The 18,531-nt window shown below is 39.3% G+C and overlaps 1 protein-coding gene across 7 annotated transcripts in view; it reads left to right on the plus strand.

The window, feature by feature from the left end:
- The window catches only part of grin2bb (glutamate receptor, ionotropic, N-methyl D-aspartate 2B, genome duplicate b), a 115,629-nt gene that overhangs the window by 65,358 nt on the left and 31,740 nt on the right, over positions 1-18,531 (plus strand). For all 7 annotated transcript variants that reach the window (XM_036000248.1, XM_036000246.1, XM_031285739.2 and 4 more), the window contains 3 exons: positions 5,394-5,537; positions 8,171-8,441; positions 12,308-12,500. In XM_036000248.1, the coding sequence (XP_035856141.1) occupies positions 5,394-5,537; positions 8,171-8,441; positions 12,308-12,500 (608 nt within the window). The remainder of the gene's footprint in view (positions 1-5,393; positions 5,538-8,170; positions 8,442-12,307; positions 12,501-18,531) is intronic.

The raw sequence follows: 18,531 nt of genomic DNA on the forward strand, positions 1-18,531 counted from the left end.
GACCAAAACCACCGTCCACTTGTCTATTCTTACCTACCTTGTCTGTGGCACCCATCCTAAAGCTAATTTGTTCCCACTGAGGATGCAAATCTTTAAATAAATATAAATATCTAGTTTATTTTTTTTTTTAAAGGCTCAGTAATTTCCCAAAACAATTGGGCGCTGTAGTTTTTAGCAAACGTTACTCAAGCAGGAATAAATAGCACAACTCTTGGGACTATTCTCAGCCGCGGATTAATACACATGCTGCTCTACGGAGTATTTACAGCAACATGATGGTATGTGGGATTGACTCAAAATAAGATACAGTGGCCATGTTCATCATAACGAAGGAGCTTGTCACCCAGTTCAACAGCGTGGCTCATTGATGTATTTTAACAGTCTTTTGAGGTCTGTGGCACAGAGGAATAAGCTATGTCAGGCTTTGGCTACACAATACTTGTTCAGATCAACTCATTGTTGGTTTTGGTCTTTTAAAGGGATTTGTTGATAATAAGAAGAATAAAGAGTAGGGATGGGTCTCGAGACCCGGTTCTATTAAGGACCTGGTTCCAAATTTCTCAAAACCCAAAAATCAATAAGGTCCAAGCTTATCGATACTGCTATCGAGACTAGTGGATCATATAACGTTATGTCTAAAAAATAGATATGTGCACGAACCGGAAAATTATTTCGAAAATGATAGAAATAAAATTAAATATAAAAATTAACAATCCACTTCCCTAATAAAGAATACCACCAGCTTCATCCTTTAAAGACAGGAAAATATGTCTGTATGGTGACAAGGATTGTGAACATGGTTATAGAAAATGACTGGATCCACAGATGGATTAATAATGTCAGTGTAAATTACATGTAGCACTCATCTTTGCAATTAATTTAAAAGCACGTTGAAGCTGAAATGCTCAAACAATGGTTGAAGTGTGAGGTTAGGGTTGAATAGTGCATTAGCTGTTGTTCATGTGTGAGAATACCTTCATTACCTTCTTGAATAGAGCAGAGTGTATTTACTGTCAGGGTAGGTAAAACATCAGGTTTCAGCCTGAGTGCGCACACACTCTCCTTCCCCCCTCGTTTCTACCACTGCCAATCCCTTCACCCTCACTTGACACTGCGATGTTATTACCTCATTACAGTGAAAAGTTACCTACCATTTCTGTCATGTGGGTAAAAAAGTGGAGGAAGGGGGAGATGGGCTTTGATCTAGAGTGGAGTTAGCGCATCTAACTCGAGGAGTGCTCAGCCTCCTGCATGACTAATGTGCATGACCGATTATGTATGTGTGCATGTGTATGAATGCAGACGATCATGAAAAGTATACATATAGTGTAGAAGTGCATGCAAGCGTAAGATGTTCTGGGGGGCACATGTAAACAATCACTGAAGAGTGAATGCTAGAAACTTTAGCCTTTAATTTTAATTTAAAGTTCAAGACAAATGAAGTGAAATAATTGATTAAAAAGCGTGTACTGTAGTCTTCACTAATCATGCTGTGACGTGTGCAATGTCCTTGATTTCCCCTAGATTTTAATCACATTCTGTATCAAAACTCAGAGTAAGTAAACAGCAAAGATGATGGACTTAAAGGGGAGCTAGATGAGAATATTGATAATACTATCTGTGCATTAAATAATGAGCAGTGACAGTGACCTTTATCGAGTGGAATAAAGTGATTTAACGCAAGGCTCAAAACCTATGAGAGTTACAATACACTTATTGCAGAGACATGAATACATGATGACTGTAAGGCCGGTGACAGACTGAATGCGTGGCGTGAGCGTGGCGTTTCTGTTGCGTGTCAGCTGCGTGGATTTTTGTCTTTGCACATCAGAAACGTGTCTGACGCAACGCTGCTGCTGCTAGCCTTGTCTGTACACATGTATGTTTCCCATTTCCCCTGCTCTCAAGCAGTAGTATACTTCATGTTAAACATAAATATATACTGATTTGATTACAGCAAAGACAACGTCAGCAGTATTGACGGCAAAATAGGCTACAGTATTGACAAGTGCGACATTTGAAAATCAATAATTTTTTTATTTTTTATTTTACATTTATATCTGCATTTATGTAAAAATTTCAAAACATCAAAATGTCATTTGTTAATATGTATTTGTGTCAAAATTACATATAAACATATTTTCCTATTATAAACTTACCAAAGCTGCTCATCATTTAAAGACAAGGTCCATCCTGTTTTCTTTGAGTTTAGTGACGTGCTTATACAGTACATTGGTGCATTTCAGAGCCAATAAAAGGTCCTTCTTAAAAAATGCTTTGCCAGTAAATCCGCCACCAAATCCGTTTCTTCTCCTCTTTCAGCCATTGTGCGTTAAAAACAACAGAGCTACGTAAAAGTCTAAACAAAGAAATCTAAAGCACTATGTCTAAAAATCAAAACGTCATGAAAGAAAGTCTAAAGTCTACATTATGGGCTGGCTGACTGCCTCTCAGATAATGCCACATGAAAAATGCTAGGCAAGCTAGAAGGCTCCGGCGTGTCAAAGAATACACCCAATATGGCAAACTCGGAATCTAAATGGTTAAAGAAAATGATAATTAACAACATCCCCATTTGCTTCAACAGCTGAAGGATTCACTTGAACTTCTGAAGGCCTCAGTGTAGATATTTCACCCAGAGATAGCACAGGGGATAGATATTAGATTAAAGCTCTAATTTATGTGAGCTGCACTGGTACCAGCGCAACTGAGGGAGAGAGTAGCAATGAAATAATGTTAATAGACTAATGGGAACCAACTTTGTAAAATACATATAGCATTAATGAAAACATATGTATACGTATATAAAATTATGAAAATGTATTTTTTTGATTCTGACAATCTCTAGTCCAGCAGAGAAGGCCTGCTGGCCACCTCTAATATTTACACATTATACATTGTTTAAATAGGTAAACTTTAGAGATGTTATCAGGTGTATTTCTAGTCTAGTATTGCTAGTGGCGTGGCTCTAGGGATGGTAATGTTGGTCGGTCGCTCGGTCCACCACTTCTTTGGTCCACACTGAAATATCTCAACGTCTATTGGATGGATTGCTATTACATTTTGTACAGACATACATACATGTTCCCCGTAAGTAACATATTAAACATAAATAAGAAATGAACAATAAATACAGAAACAGAAACAAATATATACAAAATAGCTGTTTTTGTGGTGTTGTACTGGCAACATTCAAGCATGCAGTAGTTTAACCTTTAATTAAAAAATCCAATCTGGACACTTGCAAATTTTAAACCTATTTCTAAACTCTTGTTTCTGCAAACATTTTAGAAAAAGCTGTTCTTACACAATTGCAGTCTTTTTTAGACACACATCACATTTTGGAGGTGTTCCAGTCTGGTCTTAAAGCCCTTCACAGCATTGAGTCCACACTTTTAAGGGTTTTTAATGATCTCTTATTAGCCATCGACTCTGGGGATTCTGCCATTCTTATGCTTTTAGATCTCTTAGCGGCTTTCGATATAGTAGACCATAACATCCTGATTGCTTGCCTGGAGCACTGTATTGGCATGAAAGGTACTGCTCTGGAATGGTTCAGATCTTACTTGTCTGACAGACAAGTAAGATCTGAACCTTTTCTGTCAGCCTTGGTGACTCTGCATCCTCCTCAGCGCTTCTCCCTTGTGGAGTTCCTCAGGGTTCTATTCTCGGGCCAATCCTCTTTTCCATTTATATGCTCCCCTAGGGTCCATCCTCAAAAGTATGCATTTTATTTCACCTGTACGCTGATAACACTCAAACCTACCTGCCTTTGAAACGGAAAGATGCAAACTCCTTAAAGCCACTGTTGAAATGTCTCGAGGACATTAGATGGTATTTCATTTCTTAAGCTTTAATGAAAGCAAAACTGAAGTCCAGATTTTTTAACTAGGTTGTGACTGTTATTCCATTCATATGGACCTGTGTTCCCTGGGACCATATATGAGGTCTACTGTGAAAAATGTGGGGGTGATAATGGATAGTGATTTTAAATTGGACAAGCAGATATAATAATTTTTTTTGAAAGGGTTATACATGCTTTTATTTTAATGAGGCTTGACTACTGTAATGCCCTTTGTTTATGTAAACCAGGCTTCTCTCTCACGATTGCAGTTGGTCCAGAACGCTGCAGCTCGTCTTTTGACAGGAACATGTAGACGAGAGCACATCTCCCCCATACTGGCCTCCCTTTACTGGCTCCCTGTACGTTTCAGAATTGATTTCAAGATACTATTGTTTATGTGCAAAGCACTTAATGGGCTAGCTCCCACATATCTCTCCGACCTATTGCAACCATAAGTCCCCCCAAGGTCACTCAGGTCAGCTGACCAGTTGCTAGTTGTGGTCCCAAGATCAAGGCTGAAGCACAGGGGAAAATCAATGTCAGTAGGGGTTTGGGGCCTTGTTGATGAGGCTGACTGCAGAGGGGAAGGAACTATTTTTATGGTGTGAGGTTTTGGTCCTGATGGACCGCAGCCTCCTGCCAGAGGGGAGATGTTCAGTTTGTTGTAAATATTAGATGGTTCGGCTACAATCTTTCCTGCCCGCGTCAGCGTTCTGGAGGCGTACAATCAATGTAATCTATTCTGTTAATGTAAACATTTACTCCTTGAGCGATTTAGACTATTTAACAATGAAGTACGACCATGTTCAATCATGAACCGACACCTCCAGTCATCTCAGTCACCTTTCAACAGTATATTCCACTCTGGACACACAAAGAACCCATGACATGATGCTGATGCCTCTGCCATGTCGCCTCCGGTCACTAACACTCGTAATAATCCGTCTTGACTTCTCCCGATGAGTTGCTTGGCAGTTTTACATGGGGGATCGACCTGCCCTTGAACAATCCATAGCACCAGACATCGAGGTCCTGGAGTGCCAAGAGCTCTTCTTACTTTGTCTCTTCTTTCTCTCTCCTTGGAGACAAATGTTTTGACAGAGATGTCGGTCCACACATTTGGTACCCTACATTAAATATCATTGAACCAGGTGGCCATCTTACCTGTCATGGTCTCTGCCGCATACTAAATGTGCTGTCATAGCTTTGATAGGGCTCCTTGATAATAAATGAGTCACCTTGTCTATGTTTTGAATATTCATAACTAGTGGAAAAACCTTCGTTGACCTTGCACAGAAGTAAAAGTCTCTGATTAAAACATAAATACAGAAGATAAATATGTCATATTGCTGCATATTATTTAGTCCAGTTAAAGAGCATACACAGAAAAGTCACAACTCCTATCTATAAACGGAACTATATTACTTCCTGAGGCTTGCAGTAGCTGGACAACGCTCCACAATCATCTGTGCCCGACCTTCCAGTTCGCTCTCATGCTGTGAGACTCATGACCTTGTTTGCTGATTGGCTTCTTGTCTCTGGTTTTCAGGACGACCACTCCATGTTTTTCCAGTTTGGTCCGTCCATCGAGCAGCAGGCCTCCGTCATGTTGAACATCATGGAGGAGTATGACTGGTACATCTTCTCAATAGTCACGACGTACTACCCTGGCTATCAGGACTTTGTCAACAAGGTAAATAAACAACATAAACATTAAGACATACATGTAACAGACAGTTTGTTGAATGGTTCGTTCGTTCACCCGTGACTTGCGAACCGCCCCATGAACGACTCTTTATTTAGGGATTTTTTAATACAGTAAAAAATGGTTTACTGCTTATAAGCATATACCAGTAGGTGTGTATGCACCTTTATACATTATAAACTACTACTAAAATTACAAAGAATATTATCTGCAAGGATAAATATATTCCTTTGATTATAGTGTACAGCTAAAGACCATACATTTTTTCAACCATGGATTCGAATGAGAGATTCACTATTGCTCTCGGTCCCAGGCACATTAGGTATTGTTATTTTTGTCTTTTGGGAACCCATTATAAGAGGCCTATATACTGTAGTTTTCATATTTTTTTATTTATCCCTTGATGAGATGTGTGTCTTATCTAATGTTTTCATTTATTTTGGTGTTTATTTAGCTAGGACTATGTACAATTGATGACAAGATCCTAACAAAAGCCACTATTTCTGAGGACTTGACTGTCGTCGGTTTTAAGCAATGGTGGAATGTAACGAAGTACAAATACTTCGTTACTGTACTTAAGTAAATTTTTCACGTATCTGTACTTTACTTAAGTAAAATCAATAGTGCATACTTTTGACTTTTACTTCATTACATTTTGCAGCAATTATCTATACTTTCTGCAAGACTACATTTCTACAACGTTCCGTTATATTTTCGTTACATTTTCTGATCAGTTTTCCCCCCTGCCAAAACGTCTTCCTGATCGTTACACGTTTGTCTCACAAGTTTGGTTGCCATAGATATATATGGGGCACCGCCGATCCTTCATCGGCTCCAAGCTGGCTCCGGTGCTCCAGAGCCCGGGCGCAGCGCCGCTGACCCTCGGTAATACAGCCTCTCTCATCTTATTTATTTGGCTAGACCTCTTCACATCATACAGGAAATAAAACTCTCTGTCTTAAAATACATCCATGAATAAAACCAACCAGATTCCGATTCTAACAACATATTTCCGTTTTATGCTGGTTAGGATACTAACTTTTTTTAAAAGCCAGGCCTTGTTTGTGGTAGTGGACAGTATGGATACTGTCGAAGCTCAGCATCAAAATAACTGAACCACCCCTTTGTAAATCAAGGGTCGCTAGACACAGTGCCCTCACTGACCAAGGTGCAAACCAGGGACGTGCACAGGTACGGGCTATTGTTGCCCGGGCAACTCCCCGTTTGCCCTGATTGGATTAGCTGCCCCTCTGGCGAAAGAGCCTAAATAAACTTTTCTTTCTTTTTTTTTTCTTCCTTTTTTTTCCTTTTGAATGCAGCCACTCGGTGAGGCTTCAGCCTCCTTATCTCCGGGGCTTAGAACAGACTCTTTAACTTTGAACATCAGACACACATCTGAAAAGAATCAAAAATTATTGAAAGTCAGCTAATCATATTTCTTAATAATATTGCAGCAATGTCAGGGTCTTTCCTTTTGAACAAAGTTAAAGCAACAATCTGGTTTAAAATAACTAAAATCTTATATGAATCATCTAAATGGAGGTCATGAAAAATAATATTTAGTGCCTATGGTCCATTAGACTGTAAAGAGTCTCATATCAGCTGATATAGTTTACTGTCCCTATTATATATCTGCAAAATGTTTAAAGGTATTTTGAAAACAAACTACTCAAAGCCTTAATGAATTCCATGAGGAATTCTAAGTAATGACAACAAAACTGTGGCACGTCCACATGATACAAGCCTTACGTGATCACGCACGCGCCCCCACCCCTCTACGCAGTTGCTAGTAGCCAAGGAGGACACGGAGGATCAAAAAAACATGGACTCTTCAGAAGAGGTAATTATCTTCACTCGATCTTCTGCGCGGGAAAGTCACCGGACGACACAATCTTCTGAACATAGCCATACTGACAAATACAGAGAGAGTTTGGTGGAGTGTTTAATTAGCTTTGTAGCAACTCATTTGGCAAGGGCTTGAATGTAACGGACGTTCATTAATACCAAAAAGTTACGCACTAAAGCTTTAAATCCTACTGTCTCTCGCAAGCAAATATCAAGCACACATATAAGATTCAAGGTTTCTTTTTCTTCTTTCAATACAGAAGAAAATGAGTGTTGTAATGGGATATGCTGCGCACAAAATGCTTTGTTCTGCCTTTTACTCAACCTGTATGGTATAACTCCCTTTGGATTGATTCCCTTAAGATACGGCTATTACTTCTTCTCTCCCTCTGGAACACAAAACAAAAATATGCCTTTCATCTAAATACCACATATAAATTAAGGATCCAGAATCCTAAAGTCACTTATTGCTGGCTGCACATAATCTCTAATTAAGCCTGTGGTGTTGTGTTCTGGGTTTACAAGTTCCCATGGAAAAATAAAATAGACACTATCTCCATGAGAGTTTCCTCTGTGTATATGAGGATATAGCCTTAAGATTTGGGAAAAGAGATTACTTAATCTTACTCTTGCTGCGTCCTACTCCCAAGGGATGTCTAAAGACAGAACAATTTTGCAATCTGGGAGCTGGAGGAGGAGACAGCTTTGTCTCTTCTTAACACCTGTATGTGTGCAGCCTACACCTTTTGAAAATCACATTTCCCTTTCCTATCTAGGTCCGCAGTACCATCGATAACAGCTTTGTGGGCTGGGAGCTAGAAGAAGTCTTCCTACTGGACATGTCAGTAGACGACGGAGACTCCAAGATCCAAAACCAGCTAAAGAAACTGCAGAGTCCTGTAATTCTATTGTACTGCACAAAGGAGGAGGCAAGCACTATCTTCGAGGTGGCCCATTCTGTGGGCCTCACAGGTTATGGCTTCACCTGGATCGTGCCCTCGCTGGTGGCTGGAGATGCAGACCACGTTCCCTCTGTCTTCCCTACAGGTATACCCAAACACGAGGTGGTCTTACCATTTCAGGGCTCAAATAGAGATCTCACATGCTCAAAGTATCATACCATTGCTGACATAAAAATGCAGCTAATTAAGGTTTTGCAGAGAACGCTCATTAAGTGCCACATGTCAAATTTTAAATTTTAAACATTAAGCCACCATTGCCAAATTATTTATGACGCTTTGTTTTTAATCATAGCCTAAACAAACACCACCAAAAGACCTCTCTCTCTCTCTCTCTTTCTCTCTCTCTCTCTTTCTCTCTCTCTCTCTCTCTCTCTCTCTCTCTCTCTCTCTCTCTCTCTCTCTCTCTCTCTCTCTCTCTCTCTCTCTCTCTCTCTTTCTCTCTCTCTCTCTTTCTCTCTCTCTCTCTCTCTCTCTCTCTCTCTCTCTCTCTCTCTCTCTCTCTCTCTCTCTCTCTCTCTCTCTCTCTCTCTCTCTCTCTCTCTCTCTCTCTCTCTCTTCCCCTTAATCACAGTTTTCAAAATTGAGACCACTTAACTGGAAATGATCAACATCCTCAGAGTGATTTGTCCTGGTGTCCATAAACATACCCTGACAGCTTTAGTGATCTTATCTGGAGTGACGAGGTCTCGAGCGCTGTTATAGTTGCAGTTATACAGTATAGCTTTTAATAATGTGCAGCCTTGGTGTCCTCTTGACGCTTTGTGCCATCAAGCATTTTTCTTTTTAATTGTAAAGCAATCCAAACAGTTCCATTTAACGTCCAACCCAGGGCAAACAATGTAAAATGTCATGTAGATGCTGCCAGGGATGATCTTGTTTCTTCACAGTAGTACTTTTCTCTCAGAATTACATCTCACGAACCTCAACCAGTTGGACTCCAGCTGGGGACCTTTGTTGCATTTGATTCCCAATCTCTCTGCCCTAATTTCATCTCACCGCCTACTGTCCTTTCTCAAGTGAAAGACACTTAAAGGTCCAATGTGTAGGAATTTCTCCCATCTAGCGTTGAAATCATATATCGCAATGAACTCTCTCGCTCCACGCAGTTCAAAGTATGTATTACAGCTATGGTAGCCTTCACGCTTCAAAAAGCCGCTCTCTTGCTCTTTTCAATATTCTTTTTCTTTTAATGGGTGAAGAAAAAGACTCCTGTTCCTGAAATTTGGATTTTGAATACGTGTGGTCCTCCATCTTTCCTTCTTCAAACTTGCCAGGGCCGGGAAGTAGGGCTGGGCAATATATCGATATTGTATCGATATCGTGATATGAGACTAGATATCGTCTTAGATTTTGGATATTGTAATATCGTGATATGACATAAGTGTGGTCTTTTACTGGTTTGAAAGGCTACATTACAGTAAAGTGATGTACTTTTCTGAACTTACCAGACTGCTCTGTTATTTGCCTTTTCCACTCCACATTACTGATGATTATTTATCTAAAATCTAAGTGTGAAGATATTTTGTTAAAGCACTAATAGTCAACCCTAGAATATCGCCGCAATATCGATATTGAGGTATTTGGTCAAGAATATCGTGATATCTGATTTTCTCCTCATCACCCAGCCCTACCGGGAAGCTACGATACCCATTAGCAGCATTAGCAGCACCTGTGAGTTTATCATGTGACAGCGAAAATGTGAAAGGCGGAGCAGTATGTCCTGTATGTCCCTTACCGGCTACCGTCTACCCCAGTTCATGCGAATGCAAATGTAAAATTTCAAGCCAAAAGGAATACTTGGAATTGATGGTGGTGGTAAATATTCATGAAAAAGGACAAGTTTGTGAATGGGCAACACAGATTTTGATAATGAACAACTAAACACGTTACACACTGGACCTTTAATGTTGTTATGAAATTCTGTATTTCTGCTATCAGTTGCACACATTTAGTCACTTTGCGCTGTCAACTAATTTAATAAAACAGCAGTCCTCGACCCTAGGTTACCTTAGATAAATGTTATCCCAAAAAGTTTCAAGCAGGTTTACAGATTTTGAATATGGTAAAATGAGGGCGCTGGTATCGAGTACTCGGTGTCGACTCTGAGTTTTAGTATCGGGAGAGAAAAAGTTGGATCAGTGCATCCCTAAAAAATGCTGTCGCACTTCCTGAATCATAACATTTTTGGAAGTCCTGGGGAATACCGTAGCCTTGATTGTGCAATAATTTGTTGGTACTTTGAATGTAGGCATATACAGTATGTACAACTTAATAAAGTATCCCACCTTTGCTTGATGTAATTTACTGACAGACAGGGAATCAGAGGTTCATAGGTCAGACGTTAAAACCCTGTCTGGCGGCGATGGCAATACTGTGCAGACTTACTTTTTTTTTTTTTTTTTTTTTTTTTATAGAAGAAGTGAAATACGCCATTTCAACGAGGTCCTCCATGCAATTGTAGGCCATCCAGAAGCTTTTTAATCCATCATGGAATTACAGTATCTTTATAAAATAAATAAATAAATATGAATCCAGAAATCGAGTTGCATAATCTCCATTATCTCCGCGACACTTCAACCCAGACTGGTTCTGTGTTTTAAGCTTGATAGCTAACAGCTTTAGCTTTTCTTTTGTATTTAATAGTCATATAACAATGTATACATTCATATAACACCCCTGCAGCATACTGTACATATCCTGATAGCCTAGGTTGTCCTCAAAATCTAACTTGATTGTGCATAACCGGGTTAAGGAAACCAGGCGAACCAAAGATTGGAAAAAATGGCTAAGACCTCAGAGGGTTAAAACCTGAGAGGCCAGGTTCAAACTAATTTAAGCAACTCCTCTGCTTTAGTGTTGGAGAGCAAAACACTGAAATCTGTATTATATTATTATGTGGTAAGTTTAAAAAAAGCTTTGTGTTAAAATGTGGGCACAAGTGACAGATGGGCTTGTTTGCATATATGCAAATGTTCTGTGTATTTGCACTACACTGTGCCAGTCAGTTGTAGGGTGCATACTAATTTCTGTTTACCTCAGGTAAGTCAGTTTATAATTTGTTTGGGAGTTTATTTGATCATATCTGTTAAGTTTGCGTCATTTTATTGTGCAATATCTCACATAAATATGAGATAAATGTGGACTGACTAGCTTTACTTTTATATTGTGGCCATCAGTTCTAATAATAGTCTGAGCTTTGACCTCACTGGAGTCCATCATTAACAGAATTTCCAGTGATGTTGTTTTGAAAATATTTCTCCATGGAATTGGGTCAGGCAGGAAACACACCCCTTTGTGATTTTACAGTGGCTGTCCCTTGCCCCTTTCCCCTTAGTCACCAAGCTTGTTTGAAGCAGTTTATTTGAACAATGTACCTGTAGTTCCACATTTTTCATGTGTGTGAAACCAGTAACAACACCAAGGCTGCCTGAAAATGCAGGTTTGCCTTTTTCCAAAACATTTACGATGCAGGTTTCAAATGTGAACACATAACCCAAACCAGCCATGGAAAATGACCCGAAAGAGCAGTTGTTTACTGGTGTAAGAAATAGATGCTGACATCTGATAGCCAGCAGTTCCTCATGCTTGGAAAGCCAAAGCATAACAAAATGAGCTGAGGGATGACCATGGTCGTGATTTCCACCTGTAGCTTTTTATTTTTTTTATTTTTAATTTTTTTAAGCAGAGTAACACAGTAAACAGCTGCACTCTGGCGTGTACCAAAATAAGATATTTTAGGTATATTTGCAGTCTCGATTTTGCCACTTTTCAGCGTCTCTTCTAAAATGTTTTCATTTTTGTATTTCTTTTCCTCCCTCTCTTTTTCATACTTTTCTGTCTCTCTCCCCCTCCTTTTCATCTTTCTCCATATTTCTTTCTACTTCTTCTTTTTCCTCCCACTTTCCATACATCCCTTCCTCTTACCTAACTCCATCTTTCTCTCTTTCCCAGGGCTTATCTCAGTGTCATATGACGAATGGGACTACAACATCGAGGCCAGGGTACGTGATGCAGTGGCTGTCATTGCCACGGCGACCTCCACTATGATGCTGGACCGGGGACCACATACCCTGATAAAATCAAGCTGCCTCGGAACACCTGACAAAAAGAGCTCCAACACCGGCCACTCCAAGGAGATACTGAAGTGAGTCAATGCCAGGGGGATGGGCAGTCAGGGGAAAGCAGGGCAGAGGGGGCGGGATAGACAAATACAAATATTAGTAATGTAGACTGAAAATGTGTTTGCAAAATCATGCCCGGTTTGTCCAGTCATAGTTTACCAACTGTAAGTAGCCACAGCAGGACTGTCAAACTTTGGATTTCTCTACATGTTGAAGCCTTGTACTCTAGTAAAGGTGATCCTCAAGTTTTTGGAGAGTGGTGGCTTTTTAGCATTTACAAAACTAAACACAAGAGCAAAAGTGTAAGGAATGGATTAAACTGTGTATTTATCTGCTCTAACATGAGCTGCAAATGTTAGCATGCCCTGCTAACTAGCTTACTACCTACGATAGTAACGTAGAGTTATTTCCAAAGGAAAGGGAACCACGTTATTTAGTGAGGTTACATGTTACGTTAGAGGAATACCTGTTCAGGTCTGGAACATCCACCCCGTGTGAGCCACGGAAGCCATATATAGAGAGTTTAGTGTAACAATAACAGCACTGTCCTGCTCTTTATTTGATTTTACACCTGAGCTATTGTTGTGTTTGCCAAACTCATCAGTGCTTTTTGAAAATATGAACAATAAGCCATAAATCTAACCACTGTGTTGCTTCATCTCCAAGTATGTTTACATAATAAGCATCCAAACCACCCAAGAATGTGTTAGAACAAATAACATCTCAATTACACTTTATTTGTTATACTGCACTACTGGCTCTAACCTGCAATACGTGAACAATGCTGCACCTTATTATAATATTGGGACAAGATTTGTGTCTGGGACAAGTAGTTAAAGCCTCCGTCTTTTAGTATGATATCAAGTACGTAGCCATCATGTGATATTTAAGACCCTTTACAGGGTTCTTGTTTTTAAAACAAAACATTAAAAAGTCAGCTGTCGACTGAGTTTCCAACCACAGGGTTTAAGTGTTAGTATTAGCTTACACTATCTAACTACATCTGATAAAATCTGCTCATGAAAGTTGTCATTTCAGCCAGCAAATTCCAGAGAAGCTGCTTTCGTTCACTACAGTGTGAAATCAAGGACCCATTGTTTCAGAAATGACTGGGAATTTTGATGGTTAATCTGCCATAATTATTGTACACTGCTTATGTGGCGTGCGAGAACAGGTAGCTTGCCATATGTAGCAACAGTTACTAAGTGAAGTGGGCTTTGTGAAGGAAGGGTCCAAGGCTTTGGCTGCCAATTGCTCTTCAAAATGAACAGGTTTGCTTTTACATCTCATTTTCAGCACAGATCATTTGTCTTTGGGAGCTGTAACTTCAAATAAACAATCTTTGCTTCTGATTAAATATTGTTTTGAGTTTGAGCCTAGGTCCAGGAGAGACAATCATCCCTTGTTGAAAAAAACATGGCAAATTAAAAAGCAATGAGCCATGTTCACCTAGTTTTTATAAGCTTTGAAATGTATTTTGGTACAGAAAATGAGCAGGATGTCATGCACAGTGCAAAAGCAGATGACATTTTTTACTATTTATTTATATGAGTCAGAGTCAAAGGAGCCGGCTGGTAAAATCACAGGAAAAAAAAAAAGTGGTTTGGTTTTCTGTTGCTGAAGCTGGTTGAGCAAATGTGTGACGACACACATGCAGTACAACATGGACTACAAATACAAACACAAATAAAGACACGTTCCCTAAGGAGAGCAAGAATTGGTTTAATTAGCCAAGAAAAACTTAAAACACAAGATGAACAGAGACATTAGCTCTCAGACTTTTAACAAGATTTTGTATTATCTTTAGCTTAACCCACAGCCATCTTTAAAGGAAAACATCCGTCTTTTCCTCTTCCTCTGAACCTCCTTGTTTTTGCTTTTTGGCACATTACAGAACACGCAAGAGCATTGGTATTCAATAATTAATCCTCATTTAACTTCATAGGGCGTGCTTTTACAGTTCACATTGATCAGAGATTCCACAGATAATTGAATGCTCGGGAACAACCGGATTAATGAAAAAAGAGCTAAAGAACAAGAGTGTGGGTAGCACTAGCACACAGAAACACACATACAAACACACACACACACACACACACACACACACACACACACACACGTGTTATAGCATGACATTTAACTGCTCTTCAGGGCTTACTTTAATAAAAGCTTAGAATTACTGATGTCATTCCTTATTAGATGCATTTTAGCCTTACAAAACTATGCACATGCCGGTCTGCTTTTCATCCCTCTTTTTTTCCTAATATTTAACATTTTGTCAGTTTGTTTCACTGTCAGTTTGAATTTGAGAAATGTGAAGGACTAGGGAAGCATTATGCAACCTCCCCTGGCACTGCTGCATTAATCTTCAGGTTGAGGTTGATGTATTACTGTAAATTTTGGTATTGCCTTCACCCATGTTTCTGTTTTTAATATTAGAGGCACTTATGCTTGCCGTGTAGGATTCCGCCACCGACTGAGATAACAATAACACCACAGCCATGAATATTTAAGTCCCCAAAGGGTGCTATCAGACACAGGGTTAGCTCTCAATCATCCTTTAGGCACACACCTGGGACGCTACTATGCTGTGTGTGTGTTGTGAGTATTTCTTTTTTTTCCATCAAGCCATTCCATTTCTCTCCATTTGACTGAGCAAAAGTAGAGACTTTGGTCTGTGGATTTCGATGGGGACCCCAGAGGCTAGAAACAACCACACACACACACACACACACACACACACACTACACACACATAATTCCACCTATTCCATCCCCTCACCCCCAGAGACAAAAGCAATAATAAGGCCATATGTCTCTGCGTGGTCCTGTATATCTACAGGCCACAGTGGGCTGCATGCATGCTGGATAGGCATGCCATCCTGTCAGCGCTGATGGACGGAGATGGGAGGCCCCAGTGAGTCACGCTCTCAAATTTGTTTAGGGGCTGCTTGACCTTATGGGCCAGACACACACAAACACGCACATATAAATACATGCATACAGCACAAGTTCCAACACAAATAAGGAAGCACACACACAGAGCTCTAGAGGCCATCCATTGTTTCCTGCCAGACAGAAAGGACAGGAATGCTTGGATAATGAGAAAATGTGCACCAAGTGGTTTTGGATGAGGCGCTAAAGGGCTTATTTGTGTATGTGTGTGTATGTTGCAGAGAAAGGGATGCTTTTTTAATACTTGTTTGACTGCAAATGTTCCCCTCTGCTGATTGAAATGCCGCACTGGTAGATATGATGTAAGAGATGATTAATATTTTGTAGCGAGTTTGCTTTTATGTGATCTGACGAGACGTTTGTAGAGCTCAGTGGAGAACCTTTTCTGTAGGCCAATTGACCCGTGTGCTGCCTGTCATGCATGTAAGGCGAGCATGTTACCCTCATCCTATTTCACCTTTAAAGTAGAGCAGTATTATTGCTTTTCAATAAAAGTGGCTTTCTAATAAATCCTGGCTTTGTTTATTAGAAGGCAAGCAGGCCTAGAGCACAACTGATCGTCTCTTTTCATAGATCCTTTCCTTTTCTTTTGTTAACCTCATTTCCACTGAGGTCTCTTGTCTGAACTGCGTGGATACATGACTTTTTGTTCCTGAGTATTCTCTGCTTTTCACCCCTTTGTTCTTTATTTTTCTTTTCTCGCTCTGTGATGCTCCTACAGAAGTCCATTCTCACTGAAAATTAAATGAAGCTAAAACGCTGAATCAGAGAGCAATGATGCTCCATCCCCCCCACCCATCTCCCCCCAACTCCACTACTTCTCTCTCTTCCTCTGTCAAAAACAGTTCCTATTTTTTCTTTGCATATGAATGAATTAATTCAATTTTGCTCCTTTTACTCTGCCAACAGTCTTTTCCCTAATTCCTGTGAGGGGCATTTAAATGCCATAGATATAACCAATCAATATTTCATACAGCCTTTTACTTACTAGAATGTTTACTTATTGGATCTGTGAACACCATCGCACATCTGTTACTACATGTTCAGTGTCGTATGTGAAAATTATTACAAGATTCACTGTAACTTGCATGATTAGTTGTAGGTATATAAATTAACTTTTTTTTATAATAGCCTTAGTTTTATTGTGTTATGTTACACTCACAAAAAGATAGGGACTTCCAATAACTTAATTTAATTTATGCATTTTAATCCACTTTGAGTCAACATTTTCTACTTTTAGGCTAAGTCAAACCCTAATTTGTATTTGTTCTTTCTTATGTAGTACCACAAGGCACATACAGTAGTTTCAAGCAGTCAATCATTTGGCTCTTGTTGGAAATTAGACAAACATGTGAAATGGTTTGCTCTCTTGAATCCAGGTTTTTTTAAGAGGTGGTTTCAGGTGTGTAGCCGAGATAAACAGTCCAACATTATAGAAATTGATGACCACACACTGACAAAAATAATTAAAAGTGGCTCTTCAGATTCAAAATGAATGTTTGTTTATGTATGCACCAACCACCAAGGCAAATTCTTTGTTAGTGTAACTTTGGCAATAAACCTGATTCTGACTTAAACAGGCTATCAACAATGGCCAATCAGTAGAAATGTAGTTTGAGTGTTCCTGTCAAGTTGAAGTATTTATTTTATTTTATTTTACCTTTATTGATGACCTGGCCAAGAGGCAGCGACGGGAGGCAAGTCAGTACAAGACATTAAAACATAGATGCCGCTAGTGCAGTAAAACAACAAAACAAAATTAAAACATTAATATATACAGTATTTACAGCAATAGAAATGCATGTACTGTGTTCTAAAGAAGAGAATTGAAAAGCAGGTGCAGTGATCAGAAACTACCGCTTGTAATGAGTTATTAAAGGAGGGTAAAGGAATGAAGGTGTGGAGTTTTACCATCTTTTGTGTAGTAGTATGCCTTTGCAAGTTGCCACAAATAAAATGAGATCTTCAGATAAATTATTAGAACGATTTGTTTGTCTCACCATGTCCTAAATTACCTTCGCTCTATAAATATATTTTAGTAAAGTGCTGTTAAGGATATAGTCATTTCATTTTACCTTGAAAACTAAAATTGGAAGATTCTTTCTGAGATTAGAGACGACCGCTAGTAAAATTAGTATTTGGGGTTTGCAGACTGAAAGGTCAATGTCCTCGCCTGTTAAACCCTTACTCACATTTTAAATGAGAGAGGGCTCCCTCTGATACAGTGCTCCCTCTCTCCAGACTCCACATGTAGCTGTCTGATGTGGCCCACTCAGCAGGGGTCCTCATGGACCAAGATCACATGAAGCTCCTGCGGACTCACTTATTAAAGGCTGCAGCTCAAAGAGACTCAGAGCCTTACATCTTTCCTATGTGTAGTCCACATCACTCTGTATTTCTGCTGTCAGAGTGGTGCCACCAGCAATAAATGAGTCAATAAATAAACAATGATTTTTTCCCCCAGTTTTTTTTTAGTTTATCAAAATTCAGTTTCAGCCCCATTAAAAATATTTTTAAAGTTATTGTTGCATTGGAAGGGGAATTCAAGTAAATGCCACAAATTCATTTTGCCGAGAGTTTGGTTTGCGCCTACTTCAAGTTAACCTGACGAGCCAGATGGTTGTTTTTCATGGGATTTTGCGTGATTTCATGATATTGCGAGAATCCAGCAGGTAAACTTTGAAGCACTTGGGAAGGACAGTTGACTGCAGATTTGATCAAACTGGCTGGCAGACACGCAGATACTTACCAAACAATAATAATTATGACACATGCTGGAGACACAATCATGTTGATCATGTAAGTTATTGAGACAAGTTATTTCAAGTTAATAAACTATTTACAACTACAGGCTTCTTGTGCAAATTCTTCTTCTTGTAAGACTCTTTTGTGATGGGCTCATTTGCAGTTTGATCTGCAGTCACACTTGATAACCGTCATTAATAAAAGACTTTTTTAGGGGACAAAACTAGATTTTTGAAAAATGTGAACTTCATATTATAAAATACAAATGAATTTACCAATATTAAGATATAAGTCATGTCCAGTTACAGTGATGCACAAACAAACCATTTTTTATTTTTTTATCGTAGGGCGATTT

Source organism: Sander lucioperca, chromosome 4, assembly GCF_008315115.2.
Source record: "Sander lucioperca isolate FBNREF2018 chromosome 4, SLUC_FBN_1.2, whole genome shotgun sequence".
Taxonomy (NCBI): domain Eukaryota; kingdom Metazoa; phylum Chordata; class Actinopteri; order Perciformes; family Percidae; genus Sander; species Sander lucioperca.